This window comes from Ahaetulla prasina, chromosome 8 (assembly GCF_028640845.1).
Source record: "Ahaetulla prasina isolate Xishuangbanna chromosome 8, ASM2864084v1, whole genome shotgun sequence".
NCBI lineage: Eukaryota > Metazoa > Chordata > Lepidosauria > Squamata > Colubridae > Ahaetulla > Ahaetulla prasina.
In genome coordinates, this window is record NC_080546.1 from 17,692,742 (window position 1) to 17,720,144 (window position 27,403).

At 43.3% G+C, this 27,403-nt stretch overlaps 1 protein-coding gene across 3 annotated transcripts in view; it reads right to left on the bottom strand.

Moving 5' to 3' along the window:
* Window positions 1-27,403, bottom strand: part of FAM13A (family with sequence similarity 13 member A) — a 163,635-nt gene that overhangs the window by 75,706 nt on the left and 60,526 nt on the right. For all 3 annotated transcript variants that reach the window (XM_058193567.1, XM_058193568.1, XM_058193565.1), the window contains one exon: window positions 14,009-14,178. In XM_058193567.1, the coding sequence (XP_058049550.1) occupies window positions 14,009-14,178 (170 nt within the window). The remainder of the gene's footprint in view (window positions 1-14,008; window positions 14,179-27,403) is intronic.

Sequence of the window (27,403 nt, forward strand, 5' to 3'; positions counted from 1 at the left end):
TGGACACACAAGGAATTTGTCTTTGGTGCGTAAGTTCTCAGTGTACATAAGGAGAATAAAATACATTCATCAAAAATAAAAAGATACAACACTTAGTGATAGTCAAGGTTACTAATAAGCTATCAAATCATACTAGGAAACAAATAAAAACAATATAAATTAAAAGATACAAGCAACATGGTTATAGTCATAAGGGGGAAGAGATAGATACTAGAAAGGAAGAGAAGAAAGTAAGAAAGAAAGTTACTATTTGTTGGTTTGCAACTCAGGAACAATTGTATTTTCCTATCTAAATCTCTGAGAGAGATGATGGCAAATGACATTTTGGTTTTTACAAAGTATGAATCTTACAGTACAAATGTAAGAAACACAATCTCAAATTTGTATTAAAAATGTCTTTTAAAATATGGGGGGGGGGAAGAGGAGGAAATGTATTGTCTCAATTAAGAAATTATTTTGGTACGGAAATGCTTGAGAAAACTCTTGTAAGGATATGTGGATAGGGCCACTATATAATTTAATGGATAGAGAACACTAGATCAGGGCTCTCCAAGCTTGGCCATTTTAAGACTTGTGGATTTTAACTCCCAGAACTCTGAGAGTTGAAGTCCACAAATCTTAAAGTGGCCAAGCTTGGAGACCCCTGGACTAGATTTAATTGAATCAGAAAGTCAACAATTCCCTAATGAAGCCAACACTGTAGCTTCCCAGCTATTGCCTCTTCTAAACTTCCTGTGATAATTTATAAATGATTTATGATGATTTATAAATCTGAAAATTAAAAAAAACACAATTCAACTTGATTGATTATTAAACGCCAATTTGAGGTTTATTAATGTAAAATTTTTAGTAGAGAAATCTGTAGGATCCAATCTGGATCTATCATTTAAACTTCTGAGGTTCAGAGATTTAATCTTCTCAGCTTTCAGACTTGTGCTGGAATCCATCCTCAGGGAAAATACTACGCACAAAATAGCCCAGAGCACACACATAGAGAAGATGGGCTCCAGCAAGAATCCGAAAGCTCGGAACACTAAACCTCTGATTCCAGTGACCGACCCAGATTGGATCCTGCAACATAATCCTGGGAAACGTATATTTGCCTTTATTCGCGGTATAAATTTATGCTTCTAAACTAGCTTTGATTCAAAACCATACATCCTGCAGGGCCTTTTACACCAACCACCCACCCTCCCACTGTCTATATTTCATGACTAGAAAATCACAAGGTTGCAACCTTCCAAATCAATGGAAAAAAAAGGACTGTAAATGTTGACAGATGCCAGCCTCCCTTATGAATTTATCCAAAGAAAATTATTAGTCATCTGCATATAAGTAGGTCAGGAGTTCAGTTGAACTAAATCACTAAAAAAAGTAGGATGACAATTAAATCAGAACACCTAGAACAGATTTTCTTTTGAATAATGTTCTTTAAGTTCAAATGCAATAATTGTTAACATTTTTAGAGTCTGGAGTATCATCCTTATTTCAAAAAGAATGTCTATATCTCCACTGATTTCAACCAGCAATTGCAATAGTTAGATTTTACTTTTATTTATACAAGAATTTACGACTGCTGTGTTGTACCTTAAACTACATTTGATGACTTTTATTTAGTCATTCCTTACATTCTCTGTTTTTCTGCACTGATTTATAACAGCATGGTCAGGGGTGGGCTGCTGGGGGTTCGCGAGAACCTCTAGCTAAGATTCTGTGCATTTTGGAGAACCCCAAATCCCTCTTCTGGCTGACCCACCCCACCCTGTCCCTCCCAGGACTCCCCACGTGGCCCGTTTTGATTGCAGGTAAGTGCAGGGCGTGCGTGGAGGCTCGGAGAAGGCAAAAAATGGGCCTACTGGAAGTTTGGGAAGGCCAGAAGCGGGCCCATTGCTGGCCTCCAGAGCCTGGGGAGGCCGTTTTTGTGCATGCGCATGCACGGGGGGCAGGGTACATGCATGGCGGGTGGGATGCATGTGTGGAGGCTGTGCACATTGCATTTTGGGGGTTCGTATGTGCTTTGGGCATTTGGTCTGGAAAAGATTAGCCATCATTGTCCTAGGAAGTGGACTAACAAACTCGATTTTTCTAGGCTTTTGTGGAAACACATTTAAACATTCAAAACTATGCCATTGAGAAAAAAAATATAGAATATAGTTCTTTCTTCTCCTGTGGTATCTCAACACAGGTATTTATATTAGAAATAAAATGCACACATTTTCATTTTCAGAGTCTGTAACCTGAAGTTAAAGTAACCTCAATAATTTATTGATAGGCAGTGCAACATCCAAGGATCCCAGAACGCTGTCAGAACTGAAGAGATTCCCCTAACGCCTCACCTTTTTAAATAAAAAGGCCACATGATCACAAAATCTTGGCTGAGAATATTTGACTCTCAAGAGGATGAAGCGTAAATCTGCCAAAATGTCACGAACCTTTAGCAGCCTCATATAAGTGCGTATGAAAATCTTTCGAGATTTGAGCTAGCTTTTCGAGGGGGACAGAGGCTCAAAACTTTGGTTCAAAGGTGGTAATTTTTTTGTGTGCTTTTGGGTCAATCCTAGGTATCTCACACAATATATTACACCTGCACTGTTAACTAAATATACCAATGATTTGGCTCAGATTTCCCAGCAATAGGATAGGATAGGACAGGACAGGACAGGACAGGACAGGACAGGACAGGACAGGACAGGACAGGACAGGACAAGACAGAATAGAATAGAATTCTTTATTAGCCAAGTATGATTGGACATACAAGGAACTTGTCTTTGGTGCATATGTTCTCAGTGTACATAAAAAGACAAGATACACTTGTCAAGAATCACAAGGACCCAACACCCAGTGACATTCATACGTTACAATAAGCAATCAAATCATACTAGGAAACAATATCAATATAAATCGCAAGAATATAAGCAACAAGTTACAGTCATGCAGTCACAAGTGGCAACAAGATGCACAACCAGGGTTTAAACCAATAACATTTCAGATACAAGGTACCTGTTTTATTAGTGAGGTACAGCCCCATCCATGTTATTCAGAAATTAAACTGTATCTTTGTGTAGAAGTACAGAGAACAGAGAACGTCTGTCAGTTAAGCATTAAGGTTCCCATCTTTTCCTTACATTGTAAAATTATGAAAAATCACATGCATATGTCTTTCCCTACTTTGACCTGGTAACTAGGGGTGACGAACAGGAACACAGGATATGACAGTGTGACACATCATGTCCTGTTGACAAGTGAGGGAGAAAGAGCAGAGTTGCTGGGTCTGATGGCAGCTGATAATATAGGCTGTTAAGTATAGGACTTGTCCTTTGTACAGGTACAAATAAGACAAAACACGTCCAGGTATCATGTTGGATCAGAGTCATCTTTTAAAGCAGGGGTCTCCAACTCGATTTCATTGAGAGCCGCATCAGGGTTGTATTTGACCTTGGGAGGGGGGGAGGGGCATGGGTGGGGTGGGTGGGCACGGTCAGCTCGACGTCACTTGTGTCTTGGGGGGGGGGCGCCTGTGGTGGCCAAGTGCTAAAACAGGACTTCCCTCAGACCCTCCCTCTCATTATAATCTTCCTTCCTTCCTTCCTTCCTTCCTTCCTTCCTTCCTTCCTTCCTTCCTTCCTTCCTTCCTTCCTTCCTTCCTTCCTTCCTTCCTCTTCTTCTTTTTCCTTTCTTCTTCATTCTCCTTCCTTCCCCCTTCCCTTTTTTTTCCTTCCTTGCTCTTTTCCCATTTTTCCATTCAAATGCAAAAGGGGAAATATTTTTCCTTTTGTTTTGTTTTTAGTTTGTTTTGCTAGCCCTCTGCCAGTGAAAACAGAGCGGGGTGGGTGGGTGGGGTGGGGGGCATGCGCAGCTCCCCTAAGCCCCATTTTTTGCCCATGATGGCCTCCTGCAGCCCTCTGCCAGCAAAAATGGAGTGAATGTGTGTGTGTGTGTGTGTGTGTGTGTGTGTGTGTGTGTGGGTGCGCGCGCCTTAGGCATAAAAGCCTGCTGGGTCACTTTGGGCCAGCTCTTTCATCCCAAATTACCTCACACAGGTGTTGTTGTGAGACAAATGGAAGGAGTATTAGGTATGTCCGTGGCTTTGAGTTACTTAGAAATAAAGGTGAAATAAAATCCGAATAAATAAATGAATAAAAATAAGGAAGACTTAGCTGTTTTTAAGTTAGTGTTCTGGCCACATGGAGTTACATGTGTTCTAGAGTAAGGCAGGGCCACAATTGAGAAGGGACTCTTCCATCAGTCAGGAAATTGACTAGAAAAATGTATAATCATTGTCTCCAGAATGAACAGGTGGAAGTTACCCACTTTAGAGTTGTCTGTCTGTGTTATAGAAAACAGGATAACCAGTGACAGACTCTTCTTTTAAAGAGAGTAACTACTCAGGATAAAGTGGGGGCAGGGCCGGGACAGGGGTGGGGAGAAGGGAAAAAGAGACATGAAACTTTCTCCAAAGTTTGCTGCTTTATGATATCGTTGGAGACCCGGCAGCTTTTATTCCTTGCAAAGTTATGCAAGTTTCAAAAATCAAGAACTGTATTTTACTGAATATTAATTCAATTATCTTTGGTACAGTGTAGTAAGATGCTTCACACACACCATTAATACAGAGTTAACTGCTTTTTTGTCTTCTCTTTGTTAGCAACTCTTTCATCTTCTCAATTTGGAAAATAACCCTTAATAACTTTTTCATTGTTTGGAGCATGTGATAAAAGAATTCAATTACAGGTTGTTGACTGAACATGTTAAAACTGCTTTAAAAACATCAAACCAATGTAATTCTGTAGTGCAACCACACCAGAGATGCTACACAAATTCTGCATCCAATTTACACAAAGGATGGCGGGTGTGTGTGTGTTGGGAGGAAATTGGCAATGAGGACTGATAATGAATTCAAACCGGGGAAAAGTTGTAGTGGCAAGATTAAATTTTAATGATACAGAAGCTAAGGATCAGAAGAACATGCACCTTTCTTTATAAATTTATAGTTTGTCTTGCCCACTTGAGAAACTACCCTCCTTGCCAGTTAATAAGTAATCATCTCATGACCCAAAACAATTTAATTGAAGTGTTCTTTCTATTCATGCTTTAGGCTGTCATTGCGTTAGTTTTTCCAAGCTGACTCACTTTAAATTTTGAGTACATTTAGCTCCACCCTCCCATGCAATCAATCCCATTCTTTATTCCATCGTGGGACACTGGCACCATGAATAATGTTACATAACTTGAGTTTTTGAAAAAAATACATATTTTTCAAAATCCTCAGACAACAAAGTCTCCTGTGATACATATTTGAGGGATTGGCTCCAGTCCAACATTTTTTTTTAATGATTAAGAAAAAAGACTTAAACGTTTGGTGTTGTTTTTCTTCCTCTTTGATGCAGTTTTTTTTAGCAGCACAAAATCTGAGCATTACCAATTTAAAAAAAGTTCAACTTTCATGCACCAACTTGCAAAGTCAGGATTATGGGAGAAAAAAAATATCAGAATCATGTACTAATATTGCTTAGGGCTCAGTAAACAATTGCAATGTATGGCTGTGAAAGTTGGACCATAAGAAAGGCTTAGTGCCAAAGGATTGAGGCCTTTGAACTCTGGTGCTGGAGAAGACTCCTGCGAGTCCCTTGGACTGCAAGGCGAACAAACCAGTCAGTCCTAGAGGAGATCAACCCTGACTGCTCTTTAGAAGGCCAGATCCTGAAGATGAAACTCAAATACTTTGGCCACCTAATGAGAAGGAAGGACTCACTGGAGAAGAGCCTAATGCTGGGATCGACTGAGGGTAAACAAAGAAGGGGACAATGGAGAACGAGGTGGCTGGATGGAGTCACTGAAGCAGTAAGTTTGAGCTTAAATGGACTCCAGAGGATGGTAGAGAATAGGAAGGCCTGGAGGAACGTTGTCCATGGGGTTGCGATGGGTTGGACACGACTTCGCAACTAACAACAACAACAACAATAAACAATGCATTTGGAATAAAATATAATTGGTGGTTTATATCTACTGTTGTGCATTGCCTTGAGTCACCTTTGGTAAGCTGGGTGGCTGTATAAATTTGATTAATAAATATCTGTAACTATTCCTCAGATAGTCCTTGACTTACAACTGATTATTTAGTGAGCGTTCGAAGTTACAACGGTACTGGAAAAAAGTGACTTATGACTGTTTTTCACAATTACAAATGTTGCAACTTCACCAAGGTTACGTGATCAAAATTTAGATGTTTTGGAGCTGACTCATATTTATGACGGTTGCAGCATCCTAGGGTTATGTGATCTCCTTTTGCGGTCTTGTCAATGAGAAAGCCAGATTCACTGAACAACATGTTATTAAAAACTGCAATGATTCCCTTAACAAACGTGGCAAGAAAGGTCGTAAAATGGGGCAAAATTCACTTAACAATTGTTTCGCTTAGTAACAGTTATTTTGAGCTGAATTGTAGTCATAAATTAATAATTACCTGTATACCAATCCCTTCGATTCTGAGTCACACTCTCTTCACTTCCTATGAACAAGTCTGAGGAAGATAAGTCCTGCCAAATGTTTATAAATAAGGTACAACAATATATATACATCTCCACTCTGCTTACGACAGTCCTATAGAAACATGTGACTAAATTCTTCCCTCTTAGAATATGAAGTAATACATGTTATACTAGGACAGGGGTGTCAAACTTGAGGACCGAGGGCCGGATGTGGCCTGTGGGGTGCTTAGATTCGGCCCGTGGGGCTACCCTGGAAACAGCGAAGGACCGGCCTGCGGTGCCTCTGCCAGCCAAAATGGAGATTGCGAGGGCCATGTGAGGCCCTCCCGAGCTCCGTTTTTGCTGGCAGAGGGATGCAGGATGTTGTCCCGGCTGAAAACGGAGCTCTGGAGGCCCATTTTTCCTGCCAGAGCACTTGGGCTGCCACAGGCGCCCCGACACGAGTGACATCATGCTGGCCATGACCACCCTGGCCCGCCAAGGTCAAACACAACCCTGATGCTGCCCTCAATGAAATCGAGTTTGACACTCCTGTACTAGGAAATGTAATGTGGGCACCAAGTCTTACTTGGGACATGTTCAGGCATACCCTAAAGGTGACACAACATGCTTTCCTTGGCAGATGCCATAGGTGTATGTACAGCCAAGTAATCACGAATCAGCATATTAACATCTCTGGCAGAATACACTGAGAGTACGTAAGAACTTGCTTATTTTATCAGTCTTAAACCATGAACTCTGCGTTAGCCAACTCTAGACAGAGCAGGCAGGCGACAACAATTTTGAGGTCACAACAAACTGTGCACTGAAGGCTAATTTGTGTATCACGCACACATTCGACAGAAAGGGCTGGATCCTGATTTAATTCCATTTGATATCAATGTGGATACTACATTTCCCCCAAAATAAGACCCTGTCTTATATTTTTTGAATCCCGAAATAAGCGCTCGGCCTTATTTTCGGGGAGGTCTTATTATTTTGAGGCCTGTGGAGCAAGACGGGGCTCCTCTTGCCGTCTTACCTGTTTTCCAGCTCTGTCTCCTTAATCCTAACCAGAGGAAATGGCAGGGACCGGTTGTGCATGCACTTAAATATTTTTGGGAAGGGCTTATTTTCGGGTGGTGGTGGTGGTGGTGTTATTTTAGCGCATCCGCTCAAAAGCCCAATTGGGTTTATTATCAGGGGATGTCTTATTTTTGGGGAAACGGGTAGTCATTACTGATCAGAACTAAACATTCAAAAGGATAGTGACTTTTTAGTAGAAGTCTTTCTTAATTTAGTAAGCTATTATTCGTCTATAATGGGGTACACTGATTTGGCAATTTTTTGGATCCAATTGATTTATGTTTTTTTTTTAACTTTTAGAAGTACTGTAAAGAAAGCAGGCACTATGCCTTTGTATTTTTTTATTATTATTATGAAATGGTTAATGCTAAATGTATGAACAACGTTCAGGATATCACTGAGCACTGAGAATAATGAGATTTGATCAAAAATATCTTTAAACACACAAGCATAGGGATGGAGTGAAATTGAACCCAACTCTTGTCACAACTGAAGCCATGCACTGTGCAGAATTAAAAAACTAAAACATCCAATACCACAAACGCTGAACTACTAATTTGCTGAGAAAACCAGTCCTCGACTTATAACAGTTCATTTAGTGACCATTTGAAGTTACAACGGCACTGAAAAAAGTGACTTACCACCGTTTTTCACACAACTGTTGCAGCACCCCCGTGGTCCCGTAATCAAAATTCAGACACTTGGCATCCAACTCATATTTATGACTGTTACAGTGTCTTGGGATCATATGATCTCTTTTTGCGACCTTCTAACAAGCAAAATCAAAGAGGAAAGCCAGATTCACTTAACAGCTTTGTTACCAACTTAACAACTGTAGTGATTCACTTAACAACGGTGGCAAGAGAGGTTTTAAAATGGGCCAAAATTCACTTAACAAATGTTTCGCCCTAGCAACTGAAACTTTGAACTCAATTGTGGTAGTAAGTCGAGGACTACCTGTGTTTTTAATTTCTGATCTAATCCTGTCCCCAGAAAGGATGGCTAAGAAAACCTTGTTAAGAAAATTATAGCAATGAGAACAATTTTTAAAAAGCCAGCTATCAATCAATTAATCAGAAATCAGTGTAGGCTGTTCTTAAGAGTTCAATTTAATATATTTTAAGTGACAAGTCCTATTTTAATGTATGGAGCAAAAAGTGCAAGATTCATCCTTTCAGGATCCTTTGGCTTAAATGTCACAGGATCTGATAGATTTCCATTAGGGTTACCTTATAAACAGCTGTATTACTTTGAATCCCAAACTTAACCCATAAAGCAGCCCTGGAAGATATTATAGTAAATGATACTGAAGGCTGCACAGTGGTTCTCAACCTGTGGGTTGGGACCCCGTTGGGGGTCGAATGACAATTTGCCAGGGGTCGCCCAACACCATCGGAAATATGGGAAGTATACTTGCGAGTCGAAGAATCGCGCTCCAATGGTTGACTCCACAAGCCAGCTGCAGGCTCTTCAAATCGCTAGCCGAATTCGGCTTCAGGCGTGATGAATTAAAAAAGAGAGAAATCTTTGCTCTGATGTCTCCCTCTCAAGCCAGCTGCAATCACTCCCGATCGCTAGCCTAATCTGGCTTCATGCGCGATAAATTTAATAGGGGAGGAGTCTCTGCTTTAACGCCTCTGTCCTCAAGGCAATCGCAAGCAGTTCAGATCGCTAGCCAATACGGCTTCAAGCGCGATAAATTCAAAACAAAAATAATTTTATGGTTGGGGTCACCACATCGTGGGGAATTGTATTAAAGGGGTCGCAGCACTATAAAGGTTGAGAACCACTGTTAAGGGATTGGAGAGACTCAGTGAATTTCTTTGTCTCTTTCTCAACAGATCTATCACAAGAACCAAAGCAGCTTCAATGTCAAATGCCAGCTTCCTGGAAATAAATGGGCCAAAAGATTTTGTCTAACAGCTTCTGAACTTGAATTCCATCACTGCATACTTAAATAGACAAAACTGGCATAGCAATATTCTAACCATCCACCGACTTTCTGCGCTGTAGGTTACCCGATCATCATAAATGATAGATGTCTTACTGCAGATCAACCTGACATTTAGAGACATTGCTACTTAAGGAACAAGTTACATAAAAAATGTTTATTAGATATTATGTAATATGTTATAATTACATAATAAAAGTATTTAGGTTACGAATTTACTGTATATTTGTAAGACCAGAATGCAATGAGACTGAAGCAGGTATAAGAGCCATAATTTTATATTTAAGTCAAAAATATGAAAGGTTTTGTAGCAATGATTACGAGAAGTCAGGTCTATCAAGTGCAGGTAGTCCTCAACTTACAACAGTTCATTTAGTGACCGTTCAAAGTTACAGCGGCACTGAAAATAGGTGACTTATGACCATTTTTCACACTTACAACCTTTGTAGCATCCCCACGATCATGTGATCAAAATTCAAACGCTTGGCAACTGGTTCATACTTATGACTGTTGCTGTGTCCCATGTGATCACTTGCTGCAACCTTTGGATAAGCAAAATCCATGGAAAAGCCAGATTCACTTAACAACCGTGTTACTAATTTATCAACTGAGAGATTCACTTAACAACTGTGGCAAGAAAGGTCGTAAAATGGGGCAAGACTCACTTAACAACATATTTTTTGTGGTCGTTAGTCGAGGACTACCTGTATAGCATAACAATGCAAACTTCTAGTGTATACAGAGAAAGGGAAAAGTCACTTCGAATGGGTCTGGAAATGATTCCTGCAGGGACAGCAGAAAATACGGTGTTTTAGATATTTTAGAGTACAATTTTTAAAATTGCCAGTGGCTATGCTGGCTAGGATTCCTGGCAGCCCTGCAGCACTCACGTCCAGAAAAGAGAGAAAGCTAGCTTGCAAAACCACCAATTAATAAGTGATTCTAATTCTTCAGTAAATGACCAAATTGAACAAATTATATACACGTGTGTGTGTGTATGTACGTATGTATGATTGGCATTGTGTTCTATTGGCATTTACCACCATTATTTGTACAATTATAAAACAGATCACAATAGTGCATACACATCTATGATTTGCAGTGGCAGCAGCAACAACTACAACGAGATGCTACGTGATACAGATACCCACGCTTTAGGAGAAGAAACAGATTAACAGAGTTGGAAGGGACCTTGTAGGTCATCTAGTCCAACCCCCTCCCGCCCCCGTCCAAGCAGGAGACCCTACTTATGATTTATATTGATATATTGATCATCAATTGTGTTGTAAATGTTGTACCTTGATGAACGTATCTTTTCTTTTATGTACACTGAGAGCATATGCACCAAGACAAATTCCTTGTGTGTCCAATCACACTTGGCCAATAAAAAATTCTATTCTATTCTATTCTATTCTATTCTATTCTATTCTATTCTATTCTATTCTATTCTATTCTATTCTATTCTATTCTAAACCATTTCTGACAAATGGCAGTCCAATCTCTTCTTGAAAGCCTCCAGTGATGAAGTTCCCACAACCTCCGAAGGCAAGCTGTTCAATGGGTTGATTGTTCTGACTGTCAGAAAATTTCTCCTTATTTCTAGGTTGAATCTCTCCTTAATCAATTTTAACCCATTATTCCTTGTCTGACCTTTGGGTGCCTTGGAAAATAGCTTGACCTCTTCCTCTCTGTGGCAGCCCCTCAAATATTGGAAGACTGCTATCATGTCTTCCCTGGTCCTTCTCTTCACTAGACTAGCCCTGCCCAGTTCCTGTAACCGTTCATTGTATGTTTTAGTCTCCAGTCCTCTAATCATCTACCATCATAAGACTTGGCGTTCCAAGGTTATTCACTACAGTGGAATAAATGCTAAGTAAGGTACATGCCACATTCAATCTGATATTAGCTGTGTTGGCTGGGAAGATAGGCACGGCAGTCATAACAAAACTAAAGCGGACAGAGCTGGGAAAGGTCACATTAAGGGGAAAAAGGAATCATCATGTAGACTACCCAGCTTATGGTGCTTTAGTTTTGTAGGCAATTATGGTATCCTTAAATCATAAAAAATAGAATGACAAATAGAAATAATAATTCTGGATAACTTGCCTATACGTAGGATCTAACTTGTTTCCAAACTACAGATTTTCTAAGGGGTCCTTGGTGCTCTCTGAGCTTGCTCATTTTCTTGTAGACATTTCATTACCCCAACTAGGTAACATCATCAGTTCTAATCTAATACTGATGATGTTACTAGTTAGGGTAATGAAACATCTGCAAGAAAACAAGCAACCTCAGAGAGCATCAAGGACCCTCATTTCAACCCTCAGCTACAAATATTCTTCTTTCTTTCTAGATTTACAGATACCAAAAAAGCTGAGAAAGCAGTTTCTTCTTTCATCAGTTCTATTCCTAGCAAATCTTAAGAACAATAGCAATAGGAAAATTTGTCTTGACTACCATGGAGACAAAAATAACATGTTCCTGGAAACAAAGAATACTACTTTACAAGGAGGAAGCCAAGATATTTTGTGTTTTGTTTAAAATTTATTCCTAAAACAAACGCAGTGCAGTATCTTTTCCAAAAATATATTTCATATAAGTAAAGAAGCAAAAACAGTCCTGGGAAGCATAAAATTTGGTTCTGATTTATGTTTTTGTTCTTTAATTCAATAGATTTGATTTCTGAATATACTCCTCTTCCGTTTTTAGGCTCAAAGGGGATTTGAGTTTGCTGGTGGTCTTTGTGATAAGTAACTCATGGCTACAGAAATACAGATAGTCCTCAAGGTACAATAGTTAACCAAGTGATTGTCCAAAGTTACAACAGCACTGAAAAAGTAACTTATGACCATATAGAACAGGGGTGTCCAAACTTGGTCCCTTTAAGACTTTTGGACTTCAACTCCCAGAGTCCCTCAGCCAGCAAAGCTGGCTGAGGAACTCTGGGAGTTGAAGTCCAAAAGTCTTAAAGGGACCAAGTTTGGACACCCCTGATATAGAACCTTTACAGCATCCCCATGGTCACGTGATCAAAAATTCAGACCTTGGCAACTGACTCATATTTATGACTATTTGCAGTATCCTGGGATCGCGTGATTACCTTTTGCAATCTTCCAACAAGCAAAATCAATGTGGAAGCCAGATTCTCTTAACAACCGTTTTAATAACTTAACAGCTGCAGTGATCCACTTAACAACGGTGGCAAGAAAGGTCGTAAAATGGGGCAAAAATGACTGAACACGTCTTGCTCAGCAGGAGAAAGTTTGGGCTCAAATGCGGTCGGAAGTCTAAGGTTACCTATTTACTTTTTCTGGCATGCACTTCACACGGGAAGTATTGGTGGTACACCATGGCTGATATACCACGATTTAGGCTTAGACTTGTGTGAAATTGAGAAGGGCACCTTGCTTTGATCAGGTTTCTCCAGGTAATCCTTCAAGGTAGCCCTAAGTGCTGCCTGGAACCAACACGCAACACGCAACTCCACACTAGCCACTTCAGTGAACATGGAGAGAACATTTCCCCCGCAGCCAGATACCGACTTCAGCACTTTTCATCTGCTGCCTCAGCACTTTTGATCAGACAGTGTGTCTTCTATGACACGGCACTACCTCAAAACTTCTCCAGCACCTGGAATCAGGGCTACCGTACTCTACAAAGCGCCCCCTCCACTTTTCATTCTACTTTGCTACAATACAAATCTTTTCTGGTTCGTTCAGGATCTTTGGTTTCAATGACATTCTAATTTAGTCTAGCTTGCCTTTTTGCCGGCATCTTCATTTACCTCTTTTGGGGACATCGACCAATTTTTTTTAAAATTACGGGCTTCAAGTGGGAAAAGCTCTACATTTTTGCTTCCTTGGCAGACTTTTAAGATTTATCTGCTTATTTTCTGGCAGATAAAGCAGGTCATAGGGAGGAATTGTTAATGTTAAGGTTTTTTTCTCCTCCCCCCACCCCCCGCATCTCACATTACAAGTGCTGAAACAGAGCCAAGATAAAAGCACGTTCCAGTATCATCTTGTTTAATTAAGAACGCATCTAACGATCGGAAGCATTCCTTTAATTTACTCAAGTCTTACTAACGCTAATGCCGAAAAGAATTATTATCTATTTCACGAAATCTAATTGGTCACAGACATAGCTGCGGTGCGTTATCAACTGCTCTAATTTTTCCTGAAGATCCTTAACTTGGATCACAACCCCCAAAAAATCACACACATCTGCTGGCATGATTTCTAATAGTCCTGTTAGCACTGCAGAGTTGCTGGCATGCCCGTAAGCAAAAGCAGCGTTTTGCTATTAATAATAAACAAAACGAGTGTCTAATTGAAGGTAGCCATGACTGGCTGCTCAGCATTTAAGATTTCTTACAGCACTTGGCATTCTACTGCAGTGCTCTTAAGCTGCGGCTTTGTGTACCCACAAACACAATAACGCTCCCACGAAGATGATCTGGAAACTAAGCTTGCCTCTGATGCAGAAAGAAGAGACAGACACTAACCTGGTGAAGAACGCACCACTGCTTAGGAAGGAGATTTCATCCGCTAACTCCATCTCCTTGGGACGCAAACTATCCGTTAAATGGATGCTAACCCGTGGAATTCCATCTGACAGTCTCGGCTGCAGCATTAAAGGCGTCAGAGATCGTCTTTCTGGTTTGGACTTTACGATCTAGAAAAAAAGCAAATCAAAGAAAACGCGCCACTGTTAAGGGACAGAGGAATTTTTCCCAGCTCATTTTTGAGCACAGGTAGGGTGGATTTTTATTTTTTTTTAAATCCCAGCAAAGAATGACTCAGCAATCCCCCCCCGCCCCCCACAACACGCACACACCTTCTGTTATAAGGTAAGCATAAAAGCAGACAGCCACAGCAAGGTACATCTAACGAAGTCTTACATTGCATTGAAGTGTTACAAAAACAAAACAAAAACCAACAAGCTGGAAATGTGATTAAATAAATAGCTTCAGAGAAAAGTGTGCTACGCATGTTTGTGTGTGTTCTCTTTCCCATTATCTTCTACCTTGTGTTAAACTCCCCAAATAAAGGATAAGATGATGATTTATTTGATAGAAAGAGTGCTAGACTGCTATTACTGAAATAACAACACACGATTAGAGGTGTTATTATGTACATTATGTAAGTGGAGTTAATAGCTGCCTAATGACTCAACTAAATTTGTTGTATTCTTCCTGGTAATACTGTAAATCTGGTTGACATCTGAATATCACACAGAAATATAACTGAATTTATAAATGTATTTAAATTGTTTTAATGTTTATATGTTATTTTAATTGTAAGCCGTCTCAGCGAAACGGGCAGCATAGAAGTTGAATAATAAACAAATGTTTTATTTGTGCTTGCTTACTTTACTTTAAAAAGGGACGCGGTAGCTCAGGGGCTAGGACGTTGAGCTTGTCAATCGAAAGGTCATCAGCTCGGCGGTTCGAATCCGTAGTTTTAGTCTCAGCTGCTACGCGTTATACTTCTTGTGAACTCTTGCGCCTGCGAGGTGCCCCCGCCTCGCAGGAATGGCCCTCCTCACTACCGAGGGCCGGCCTCTATGACGGGTCTTGGGACCCACAGAGGTGGCATGCGAAAAAGAAGAGCTTGTGGGGTTTTTTAGAGAGGGAATTTTTAAGGGGTGGGAGGGTAAGGGCGGGTAATGGGGGTAACCCGTCGGGTAGGGGGCCAGTTCCTGCACATCCTCGCGGCGGTTTTTCTTTATTAGGTTCGGAGGTTAGGGGGGAGGAGTGTGTTCCTATCTGTGAGGGTGGTTCTATCGACACGGTAAGTGGGAGAGGCAGGTATGGCGGAAGCGAGGGGTCATATCAAGTTCCGGGAGCGCGTGCTCGATGTCTGAAAGCGATCACGCGCTCCGACCCCTTGGACTTCTCCCGTTCCCTGGATGGTCTGGATCCTCAGAGCTTGGGCCTTCGGTTGATGTTGTGCAATGCTCGGCCCGTGGTGAACAAAGCCCCCCTTGTTTGTGACCTTATACAGGGGGGTTCCGCGGACCTTATGGGCATTACGGAGACCTGGTTGGGCCCAGAAGGGGGCGTCCCCCTTGTTGAGATGTGCCCACCAGGTTTCCGTGCATTCCATCAGCCGAGGGCTCAGGGTAGGGGTGGGGGGGTGGCGGTTGTGATTAGAGAGAGTCTAGAGCCGAGGGAGACCACTGTACCTCAGATTGCCGGGTGCGAATCCCTCTTTGTGAGATGGGGGCGTAGGTGTCAGATGGGTTTGCTGATCACGTACCTGGCTCCTTGCTGCGTGACAGCTGCCCTGCCCGAGCTCCTGGAGATACTGGCCGGGGTGGCAGTTGAGACCCCCAGACTTTTAGTCATGGGGGACTTTAACTTGCCATCTTCCGGCTCGTCATCAACGGCAGCTCGGGAGTTCACGGCTTCCATGACGGCCTTGGACCTGACCCAAGTAGTTGATGGCCCTACTCACATTGGGGGTGGCACTTTGGACCTGATTTTTCTCTCTGGTCAGTGGTTGAGAGATCTGGACCTAAAGGAAATAGTCACTGAACCTTTGTCATGGTCAGATCACTCTCTTCTTCGCCTGGACTTTCTGACCGCCATTCACCACCGCAGGGAGACGGAGCTGATACGTTGGTTCCGTCCCAGGCGCCTGATGGACCCGGATGGGTTCCGGACGGAGCTTGGGCCATTTCCTGAGGGTCTGGCTCACGGCTCGGCTGAGGAACTGGTTGCGGCCTGGGAACGGGCCGCGGCGGGGGCCTTAGACCGTGTCGTGCCTTTGCGGCCTCTGACCCAGCGCAGGTCCCAACCGGCTCCTTGGTTCTCCGAGGAGCTGAGAGGGATGAGCGCGGAGAAGATGCCTAGAGAGTTCCTGGAGGTCTAGCCGCTCGAAGCTGATCGGACACTAGTGAAGTCCTATACTAGGACTTACCTAGTGGCATTGAGGAAGCGGCGTAGCTCGCCTCCTCCCTCATTGCATCGGCAGATAACCGCCCAGCCGCCCTGTTTGGGTGACTCGCTCCCTCCTACACCAGGGGAGCGGGATGACCCGTTGCAGGGGCGTGCTGAGAGTTTAACGGTTATCTATCGATAAAATCGTTCAACCGGGATGGTCTGGACCAAGATTGCGGTGATGCGGGTGAGATGCTCGAGGGTGGTCTTGGCGATATTGTTTGGGATGAGTTTGACCCTGTGGCTCCCGAGGACATGGACAGGTTGTTGGGTAGGCTGAATGCCACCACGTGTTTACTGGACCCGTGCCCCTCCTGGCTGGTGCTGGCCACTCAGGAGGTGACACGAGGCTGGCTCAGGCGATTCGACCGCTTCTTTGGTGGAGGTGTCTTCCGGCCGCCTTGAAAGAGGCGGTGGTGAGGCCCTCCTTAAGAAGCCTTCCCTGGACCCGGCTGTTTTAGGTAATTATCATCGGTCTCCAACCTTCGCTGCGAAGGTTGTAGAAATATGGTGGCATATCAGTTTCCCTTGCACCTGGATGAAACTGTCTATCTAGACCCGTTCAGTCCGGTTTCCGGCCCGGTTACAGCACGGAGACGGCTTTGGTCGCGTTGGTGGATGATCTCTGGAGGGCCAGGATAGGGGTTGTTCCTCTGCCCTGGTCCTATTAGACCTCTCAGCGGCTTTCGATACCATCGACCATGGTATCCTGCTGCGCGGTTGGAGGGATTGGGAGTGGGAGGCACCGTTTATCGGTGGTTCTCCTCCTATCTCTCCGACCGGTCGCAGTCGGTGTTGACAGGGGCAGAGGTCGGCCCGGGCGCCTCACTTGTGGTGTGCCGCAGGGGTCGATCCTCTCGCCTTCTGTTTAACATCTACATGAAGCCGCTGGGTGAGATCATCAGTGGTTTCGTGTGAAGTACCAGCTGTATGCGGATGACACCCAGCTGTACTTTTCTACACCGGACCACCCCAACGGTTATCGAAGTGCTGTCCCGGTGTCTGGAGGCCATACGGGTCTGGATGGGGAGAAACAGGCTCAAGCTCAATCCCGCCAAGACAGAGTGGCTGTGGATGCCGGCATCCCGGTACAGTCAGCTAAATCCGCGGCTGGCCATCGGTGGCGGGGCATTGGCCCCGATGGAAGGTCCGCAACAGGCGTCCTCCTGGATGACCGGCTGTCTCTAGAAGATCACTTGACAGCCGCCCCCAGGAGAGCGTTCTACCAGGTTCACCTGGTACGCCAGTTGCGCCCCTTTCTGGAAGGGATGCCCTATGCACGGTCACTCACGCACTCGTGACGTCTCGCCTGGATTACTGCAATGCTCTCTACATGGGGCTCCCCTTGAAGGGCATCCGGAGGCTACAGTTAGTCCAGAATGCGGCTGCGCGGGTGATAGATGGAGCCCCTCGTGGCTCCCGCATAACACCCATCCTGCGCAGACTGCACTGGCTACCTGTGGCCTTCCGGGTGCGCTTCAAGGTGTTGGTGACCACCTTTAAAGCGCTCCATGGCATTGGGCCGGGTTATTTACGGGACCGCCTACTGCTATCGAATACCTCTCACCGACCCGGGCGCTCTCACAGAGGGTCTCCTCAGGGTGCCGTCAGCGAGGCAATGTCGCCTGGCGACGCCCAGGGGAAGGGCCTTCTCTGTGGGGGCTCCCACCCTCTGGAACGAACTACCCCCCGGACTTCGTCAGCTTCCGGACCTTCGGACCTTCCGCCGCGGGCTTAAAACATACTTATTTAATTGTGCAGGACTGAGCTAAATTTTATACTTATGGGTTTTAATTGGGTTTTAATTGGGTTTTAATTGGGTTTTATTTTTATATTTTAATCAACGGGCTATTAGAATAAGTTTTTTAGCTATTTTTAATTACTTTTATATTGTATTTATATGTTTTTAAAGTGCCTGTGAACCGCCCTGAGTCCTTCGGGAGATAGGGCGGTATATAAATATGATTAAATAAATAAAATAAAAATAAATAGTGCTGCCGTGTAACGGGGTGAGCTCCCGTTACTTGTCCCAGCTTCTGCCAACCTAGCAGTTTCGAAAGCACGTAAAAATGCAAGTAGAAAAAAATAGGGACCACCTTTGGTGGGAAAGTAACAGCGTTCCGTGCGCCTTTGGCATTGAGTCATGCTGGCCACATGACCACGGAGATGTCTTCGGACAGCGCTGGCTCTTCGGCTTTGAAACTGAGATGAGCACTGCCCCCTAGAGTCGGCAACGACCAGCACGTATGTGCGAGGGGAACCTTTACCTTTACTTTACTTACTTTAAAAGCAACCTCTATTATTATGCAAGAAGAAATACTAGAACACCCTTTCCTCCAATTCATCATCATCATCATCATCATCATCATCATCACCATCATAACTGCCCTTTCCTGCAATTCATAAATATACAGAAACTGGGTAGCCTGGCTGAAAACATTTGTTTCCAGTTTGGAGCACAAGAACATAACCAAAAGCTTATGTTATAGAATCGTTACAGGACATTATGTAAGGAAACCATCTTATTAAAGCAGCTCGCCCTTGTTTCATGTCAACTTGAAATGATGTTTCTGTTTAAGGAGTTGCTTCTTGGTCCAATTACACCCCAGACTGTATAGATATAATTTATATGACTGGTTGCTTAATTACCATTCAATTCTAATAGATCCCCGAAAAGGTACTAACCATCCAGTTCCAAATTTCCAACTACCGCCCCCAACCCCAGTGTACCACATTACAGTCCCCAAAACGCCAAGTCCCTCGCTGAAAACACACCACACTTTTGTGTTATTCAACCTTGGAAAGTTTAAGATGTGCGGAGTTTAACTCTCAGAATTCTCCAGACAGCATGAGCTGGTTGGGGAATTTTAGGAACTGAAGTCCACTTCTGAAAGTTGCCACGGTTGAATAACACTGCTTTAGACACACCTTGGCCTCTACAGTTACATGTATAAAGTAATTTATTACTTGGCAGAGCCGGTCAGCAAATAGAGAGATTTGCCCCAACTTCAGTTTCTTATTGATGCAGCAAGATCTGTTCAAGTTATGTAACACTGTATTGCTAACTAGGGCATACAAAACCTTTGCCGGACCAATTCTTCAATACAGCTTGTCCATCTGGAACCCACACTAACATTAGCATTAACATTAACATTAACATGATTGAGCGGGTCCAGAGGTATTTCACGAAAAGAGTACTCCACTTCTCTGCTCACAACAGAATCCCTTATGCCACCAGGCTTGAAATTCTGGGTTTGGACAATCTGGAACTGCGCCACTTGCGGTCCGACCTAAGCATAGCACACAAAATTGTCTGCTACATTGTCTTACCAGTCAATGACGTCTTCAGCTTCAACCACAATATTACACGGGCAAACAATCAATACAAACTCAAGGTAAATCGCTCCAAACTCGATTGCAGAAAATATGACAGAGTGGTCAATGCCTGGAATGCTCTACCCGACTCCCTTGTTACAGCCTCAAATCCTCCCAGCTTCAACCACGAACTGTCTACCGTGGACCTCACCCCAATCCTAAGAGGTCCATAAAGGGGACGTGCCTACCGTCCCTGTCCTACTGTCCCCATTTATCTGTACTTACTTCCCATCTTTACGTTTATACCTATACCTGCTATCTTGTACATGACTGACAAACAAAATAAAAAAAATAAAAATGTCAGCTTCCAAAAATTTATTTCAGTAAAATGGTTGTCCCAAGCTGAATTCTTCTTGAAATGACCTTTCCAGGTAGAGACATTTTAAATATAATCTAGAAAAAGCACAGAGGTGCTTTTATATTACTACCTTTTGGTTGATCTGAAAAAAGTGAACTCTGCATTTGTGGGGAAATACTACTGAAAATTAAAAAAAAAAATACTGTCAGGAATACATTTTTGGGAGCATCAATAAAAATGGGGCGCCCATTCTAATTTCACATCCTTTTCTTTCTCTCTTCCTTTAATTTTTTTTTAATCCCAAAAGCAGATTGAAGCAAAAGATAGATCTTATTAAAGAATTCAATGAGCTCTTGCAAAGAAGTCTTTGCAAAGATGCTGAGACACTAGAAAGAGTGCAGAGAGGAACAACAAAGATGATTAGGGGACTGGAGGCTAAAATATATGAAGAACGGTTGCAGGAACTGGGTATGTCTAGTTTAATAAAAAGAAGGACTAGGGGAGACATGATAGCAATATTCCAATATCTCAGGGGTTGCCACAAAGAAGAGGGAGACGGGCTGTTCTCCAAAGCACCTGAGGGTAGAACAAGAAGCAATGGGTGGAAACTGATCAAGGAAAGAAGCAACTTAGAACTAAGGAGAAATTTCCTGACAGTTAGAACAATTAATAAGTGGAACGACTTGCCTGCAGAAGTTGTGAATGCTCCAACACTGGAAATTTTTAAGAAAATGTTGGATATCCATCTGTCTGAAATGGTGTAGGGTTTCCTGCCTGGGCAGGGGGTTGGACTAGAAGGCCTCCAAGGTCCCTTCCAACTCTGTTGTTATTATTATTATAGTCCAATGGCTGTCTGAAATAAGCAGGAGAACCAGATTTGACCTAGGAGATCAGGTTTCTATAGAGTCATACAGGGAGTCCTTGAACTTACAACAGTTTGTTTAGTTACCGTTTGAAATTACAAGAGCACTGAAAAAAATTGCTTGTGATGATTTTTCACTTACAGATCACTGTGGCATCTCCATGGTCATGTCATCAAAATTCAGCACTTGGCAACTGACTCATATTTATGATGGTTGCAGTGTCTTGGGGTCACGTACAATGGTGGAATTCAAAATTTTTTATTACCGGTTCTGTGGGCGTGGCTTGGCGGGCATGGCTTGGTGGGCATGGCAGGGGAAGGATACGGCAAAATCCCCATTTCCTCCCGATCAGCTGGGACTCAGGAGGCAGAGAATAGATGGGGGCAGGGCCAATCAGAGGTGGTACCGTATATACTCGAATATAAGCCGATCCGAGTATAAGCCGAGGTCCCCAATTTTACCCCAAAAACTGGGGTAAACTGGGGACTCGAGTATAAGCCGAGGGTGGGAAATGAGGCACCTACCGGTTGGGGAAAGCCTCCTCCCTCAGCTGAGAAGGCTGGCTCCCGCCCGCCCTCTCACTGCACCGGCAGGGCTTCCGTCCGGTAAAATGTGAAAAAAAGAAAAAAAAAAACTCGAGTATAAGCCGTATATACTCGAGTATAAGCCGAGGGGCTTAAAAAAAAAAAAAACCTCGAGTATAAGCCGTATAGACCCGAGTATAAGCCGAGGGGACGTTTTTCAGCACAAAAAACGTGCTGAAAAACTCGGCTTATACTCGAGTATATACGGTATTTACCGGTTCTCTGAACTACTCAAAATTTCCGCTGCCGGTTCTCCAGAACTGGTCAGAACCTGCTGAAACCCACCTCTGATCATGTAATAGCCTTCTGTAACCTTCTGACTAGCAAAGTCAATGGGGAGTCAGATTCATTTAATAACCACGTTACTAACTTAACAACTGCAGTGATTCACTGAACAACTATGTCAAGAAAAGTCATAAAAGGGGGCAAAATTCACGTAGCAAAATGTCTCACTTAGCCACAGAAATTTTGGGCTCGATTGTAGTCATAAGTTGAGGACTACCTGCAATTAATTGTGCTGAGAATCTACTGAGACTTCTCACCATCTTCCAACCAATTCAGCCTCTGGTTTTAACAGGGTTAGCTTGAACAAAAAGGGTTAGCTTGAGCACCAAGAGAAGAGAAACTAAAGTTCTAAACCAGGGGTGTCCAAACTTGGTCCCTTTAAGACTTTTGGACTTCAACTCCCAGAGTTCCTCAGCCAGCTTTGCTGGCTGAGGGACTCTGGGAGTTGAAGTCCAAAAGTCTTAAAGGGACCAAGTTTGGACACCCCTGTTCTAAACCTTCATGCCTAGCCATGACGATATTCTATAATCTTATCAATGGCGGCTGGAAGCAGAAAGTCTTTTTATCTTTCTGTAATCAGTATAAATACTCCAAGACTGGTAGTTTTTAAGAAGAGATTGGATAACCATTTATCTGACATGCTATAAGGTTTCTTGCCTAAGCAGGGGGTTGGACTAGAAGAGGTCCCTTCCAACTCTGTTATTCTATTCTATTCAATATCGAATCTATTTTCAATAGGAAACAACTGCGGCAAGAAAGGTCACAAAATGGGGCAAAACTCGCTTAACCAATGTCTCACTTAGCAACAGATATTTTGGGCTCAACTTTAGGGGCCTCTGTGGCTCAGACTGGTAAGACAGTCTGTTATTAACAGCAGCTGCTTGCAATTACTGCAGGTTCAAGCCCCACCAGGCCCAAGGTTGACTCAGCCTTCCATCCTTTATAAGGTAGGTAAAATGAGGACCCAGATTGTTGGGGGCAATAAGTTGACTTTGTATATAATATACAAATGGATGAAGACTATTGCTTAACACAATGTAAGCCGCCCTGTGTCTTCGGAGAAGGGCGGGATATAAATGCAAAAAAACAACAACAAAAAAAACAAAACTGCGGTCGTAAGTCCAGGACTACCTGTAGACTGAATGCAGAACTATAGTTATGACTAAAAGGGCAATTGCAGTCTGTATCAATGTAACTGATACTGAATCATCCCTTTTTTTCCATTTGTGTGGGGCCAGTTGACACCTTAAAGGACCCATGACTGACGATTAAAGCTGCATTATAAAAACGTTTCCAAGCTTTTAGGCACTGCTCCAGCCACAGTGTTAATTTGTAGTCTATTTTGGAAAGAAGAGGGAACCCAGAGTATTGAGTTTATGTAATCTCGGGCCTATTAACAGGCCTCCTGAGGAAATATTTTGGCAACTGCACTGCTAAGACACATGAGCCCTGAAGCTGACATACAGAGACCTACCGTAGCAGTTGGACAACTTTAAGAAATTCTCACTGCCTTGTTTGTTTTCTCAAGGGGTGTGTGTGGCTCAAAGTAACAGTGGGAAACAAAAACAAAAAAAACCCATCCCAAAACAACAGCACAGCCTGCAGAAGTTCACCCACAGAGTATGTAAATAAGGCCAACTTTTGTTAGCATCTGAGGCCTGCCTAAATAAATGAATAAATCCATCTACCCACCCACAAGAACCCACCCACAAGAACAGCAAAATTATAGGCAGTCCTTGATTTACAACAAGTCAATGGGAAAGCTGGCAGGGTATGTTGAAAACTGCTGCTGCTGCCTGTCCTTTCACCATGGAGGGGCTGCCTGAAAGAGCTGCCTGCCTAAGGCAGCTGAATTCCTTTGGCAGGCTGCAGAAACAGAGCTGAAAACCTGAAGACTTCAGGTCCATTCCTGCACCCTGTCAAAGGAATGCCTGTCTGTGCATGGAAGGCACTTGAATTCCTTCAACTAGAGACAAGTGGAAGCCAAAATCCAAGCAGCGAGTAGAGAGACGGTATGGTAAGAAGTGCGTGGTGCCTCAGATGGGTGAAGGAGGCCCGGTGATGGCTACTGACGAGTGTCTCTCCCGTCAATGGCTAAAAATCCTGTTTGTATTTCAGTATTTTCAACTCCTGAATGGATGGTGCTTCCTAGGGGTTTTCCCACCCTCCTGAGGCACCCGGCACTCCTTACCTGGCACTCTGTCCGCTTAATGACCCACAAGATTGCTAAACAACTACAACTGAGAGTACCAGGGTCATTGGAGAAGCGGTCGCATGGCCGTCTCTCTTAATGGCTACTTTGCTCAAAGACCAAGATTTCAGCCCCAATAGTGACCGTAAAGTGATACCACGTACATTGTATTAAGTATTAAATTAATACTAATTTAATAAGATTTGGGAACAATTCATGAGATCCCAAAGGACTTCCCAAATTCCCAAATTATTTCACAAATGAGTGCAGCAACGTCTCAAAGAAAAGGAGTTAACAAGCTTATAGAAAAAGAGAGAGAAGAGTATTGTAGCCCACTAGTAAAAGGCAAAGGTAGCATCTTCTCTCAACCTTCAATACAAGACAATGAAAAGATTACCGTATTTTTCGGAGCATAAGATGCATCTTTTTTCCCTCTAAAAGGGGGTGAAAATTTGGGTGTATCTTGAATGTAGACCCGCCCACCCACTGGCCCCCACCCTTTGGCCTCTGCCTCCCAGCAATTTACCTCCTTACAGCAAGCAGCAAGAAGAAACGGCCCCATTCCGGCTTCAGCAGAGCCTAATTAGCACAAGTTGATTGTCTGTTGGATTGGCCTCCCGACTCCCAGCTGTTTCAGGTTGCAGGGATTGCCATTGCCTATTGCTGCACGGGACTCTGTTGCTTGCTGCAAGGAGGTAAATTGCTGGGAGCAGATTTTTTTTTCTTGTGCTAATCAAGCTATGCTGAAAACGAAAATGAAAGTAAAGCAGGCTGTTTGCTGCAACGAGGCAAAATTGCTGGAAGGCAGAGGCAGATTTCTTTTTCTTATTTTCCTCACCAAAAAAGGTAGGTGCAACTTATAGTCCAGAGCGTCTTATACTCTGAAAAATATGATAAGTAAAGTCATTGCAGGGACAGAATGATTGAAGTGCTCTCTTAAAAATCAACCAGAGTAGCTCCAAAAATTAACAAGAATCCACAGAACCACATTTTCAGAGTCTTTGTAGGAAAAAGAAGCTACAGGTAGTCCCAACTTGTGACCACAATTGAGCCCAGAGTTTATGCTGCTAAGTGAGCAATTTGTTAAGTGAGTTCTGCCCCATTTTAAGACTTTTCTTGCCACATTTGTTAAGTGAACCACTGCAGTTGTTAAATTAGTAACCTGGTTGTTAAGTGAATCTGGCTTTCCAATGGACTGTTCTTGCCGGAAGTTTGCAAAAGATGATCATATGACTTTGGGATACTTGCAATCGTCATAAATATGAACCAGTTTTCAAGCATCCAAATGCGAATCATGTGACCATGATGCTGCAACATGATGCTGCAACAATCGTAAGTGTGAAAAGTGGCCATAAGGCACTTTTTTCCAGTGATGTTATAACTCTGAACGGTCACTAAAACGAATTGCTGTAAGTTGAGGATTAACTGTATTTTGATTTACGGATCTCTCCTGTTGAGCTGTCAGGTAGTGTCGTGTCCCACTCCTCCGCTGACGGCCGGGTCAGGGAAATCCGAATCAGGCTTGCCTCTGCAGCTCTGCCCAAAGTCCTAGCAAAGTCCTCAGAGCAGGCAGGAGACCAGTAAGTGACTTCAGCAAGATAAGTTCGACTTTTGCCTGACTCAGAGACTGCCAGAAAGCAGATCCTTTATATAGGCCATGGGGTGTGGCTCCATGACTCAGCACTCATTAAGGCCTGCCCCTCCCTTCCTTCTGTTGCCTCCGCCTATCCAATCTTCTGATGCGAGGGTCACTCCAATCAGCTGTTGGAAATAAACCCTCCTCAGGCTCACATGCTGTGGAGGAGGGGGAGGGGTCTAGCTGCTCCGTTTGCCTGGGCATGGAGTCAGGGCTGGGGCCGAGAGGTGCTCCTTCTTCTGCAGTTTGTCTGGGCATGGAGCCAGGACTGGGGCCGGGAGGCATACATTCCTCCGTGTTCGGGAGCAGATAAGAAGGCCCCGGCTGCTCTGAGGGCGGGCAAGACACAACAGGTAGCATATCAAAATGATTTTCTGAACCCTCCTCTCCCTTTCCTGATTTTAATTTCTTGTTTTGTGTGACAGGAAAAATCCACACACACCATTTTGTCAGGTGTCAATAAGCCAAATATATTTCAATAGCAAGCATGGCTGATACAAGAACAGTTTATCTTTGTCCACTCTAACAACTACTGTATGTTACCAGGCCAGATTATTTTTCTACAGCAATAAATCCAAAACATTTGTCACTAAGGTCATTTTTATTAGTGCTCCTGCTGCTGCTATGATAACTACTACAATTACAACTAGTAGTGTTACAACAATTACTAATATCACCATACCATATAGATCTTGAGTACTATGTGCATTGTGACCCAATGACAGAAATAATTATACAGAGCTTCTTATAGTAGAGATTTCTTGGGTCACATGCTTGCACTTTCACACAACTTTTTTAAATATGCTGATCATATCCATCATTGTTTCCCCAAAGCAGGGGTGAAATCCAGCAGGTTCTGACAGGTTCTGGAGAACCGGTAGCGGAAATTTTGAGTAGCTCAGAGAACCGGCAAATACCACCTCTGGCTGGCTCCAGAGTGGGAAGGGAATGGGGATTTTGCAGTATTCTTCTCCTGGAGTGGGGAGGGAATGGAGATTTTGCAGTATCCTTCCCCTGGAGTGGGGAGGGAATGGAGATTTTTTTTTTTGTTTACATTTATATCCCGCCCTTCTCTGAAGACTCAGGGCGGCTTACAGTGTGTAAGGCAATAGTCTCATTCTATTTGTATATTTACAAGGTCAACTTATTGCCCCCCCAACAATCTGGGTCCTCATTTTACCTACCTTATAAAGGATGGAAGGCTGAGTCAACCTTGGACCTGGTGGGGCTTGAACCTGCAGTAATTGCAGGCAGCTGTGTTTAATAACAGGCTTCTTACAGCGTGAGCCACACCGCGGCCCTTTATATTTTGCAGTATACTTCTCCTGGAGTGGGGAGGGAATGGGGATTTTGCAGTATACTTCCCCTGCCACGCCCACAAAGCCATGCCCACAAAGCCACACCATGCCCACAAAGCCACACCCACAGAACCGGTAGTAAAAAAAATTGGATTTCACCACTGCCCCAAAGCATCTGTTTTTGTCTTCAGTAGGGAAAAAGTCCTTGAGAAGTTTAGTCTGCTCACAAAGCTAATGCCAATGCCATAATGAAAGATTATGCTGCTCAAGTCCACGTATATACACCCAAATGGGCCAGAATGCTTCACTGGGAAACCATTTCCATTTATGGTAGTCTTATACTTAATATCCATGATACTGAATTACTGCTTAATGAAAGAATTTAGGTGTCTCACTTACATGGTTGGCATTGTTATACATGGCATG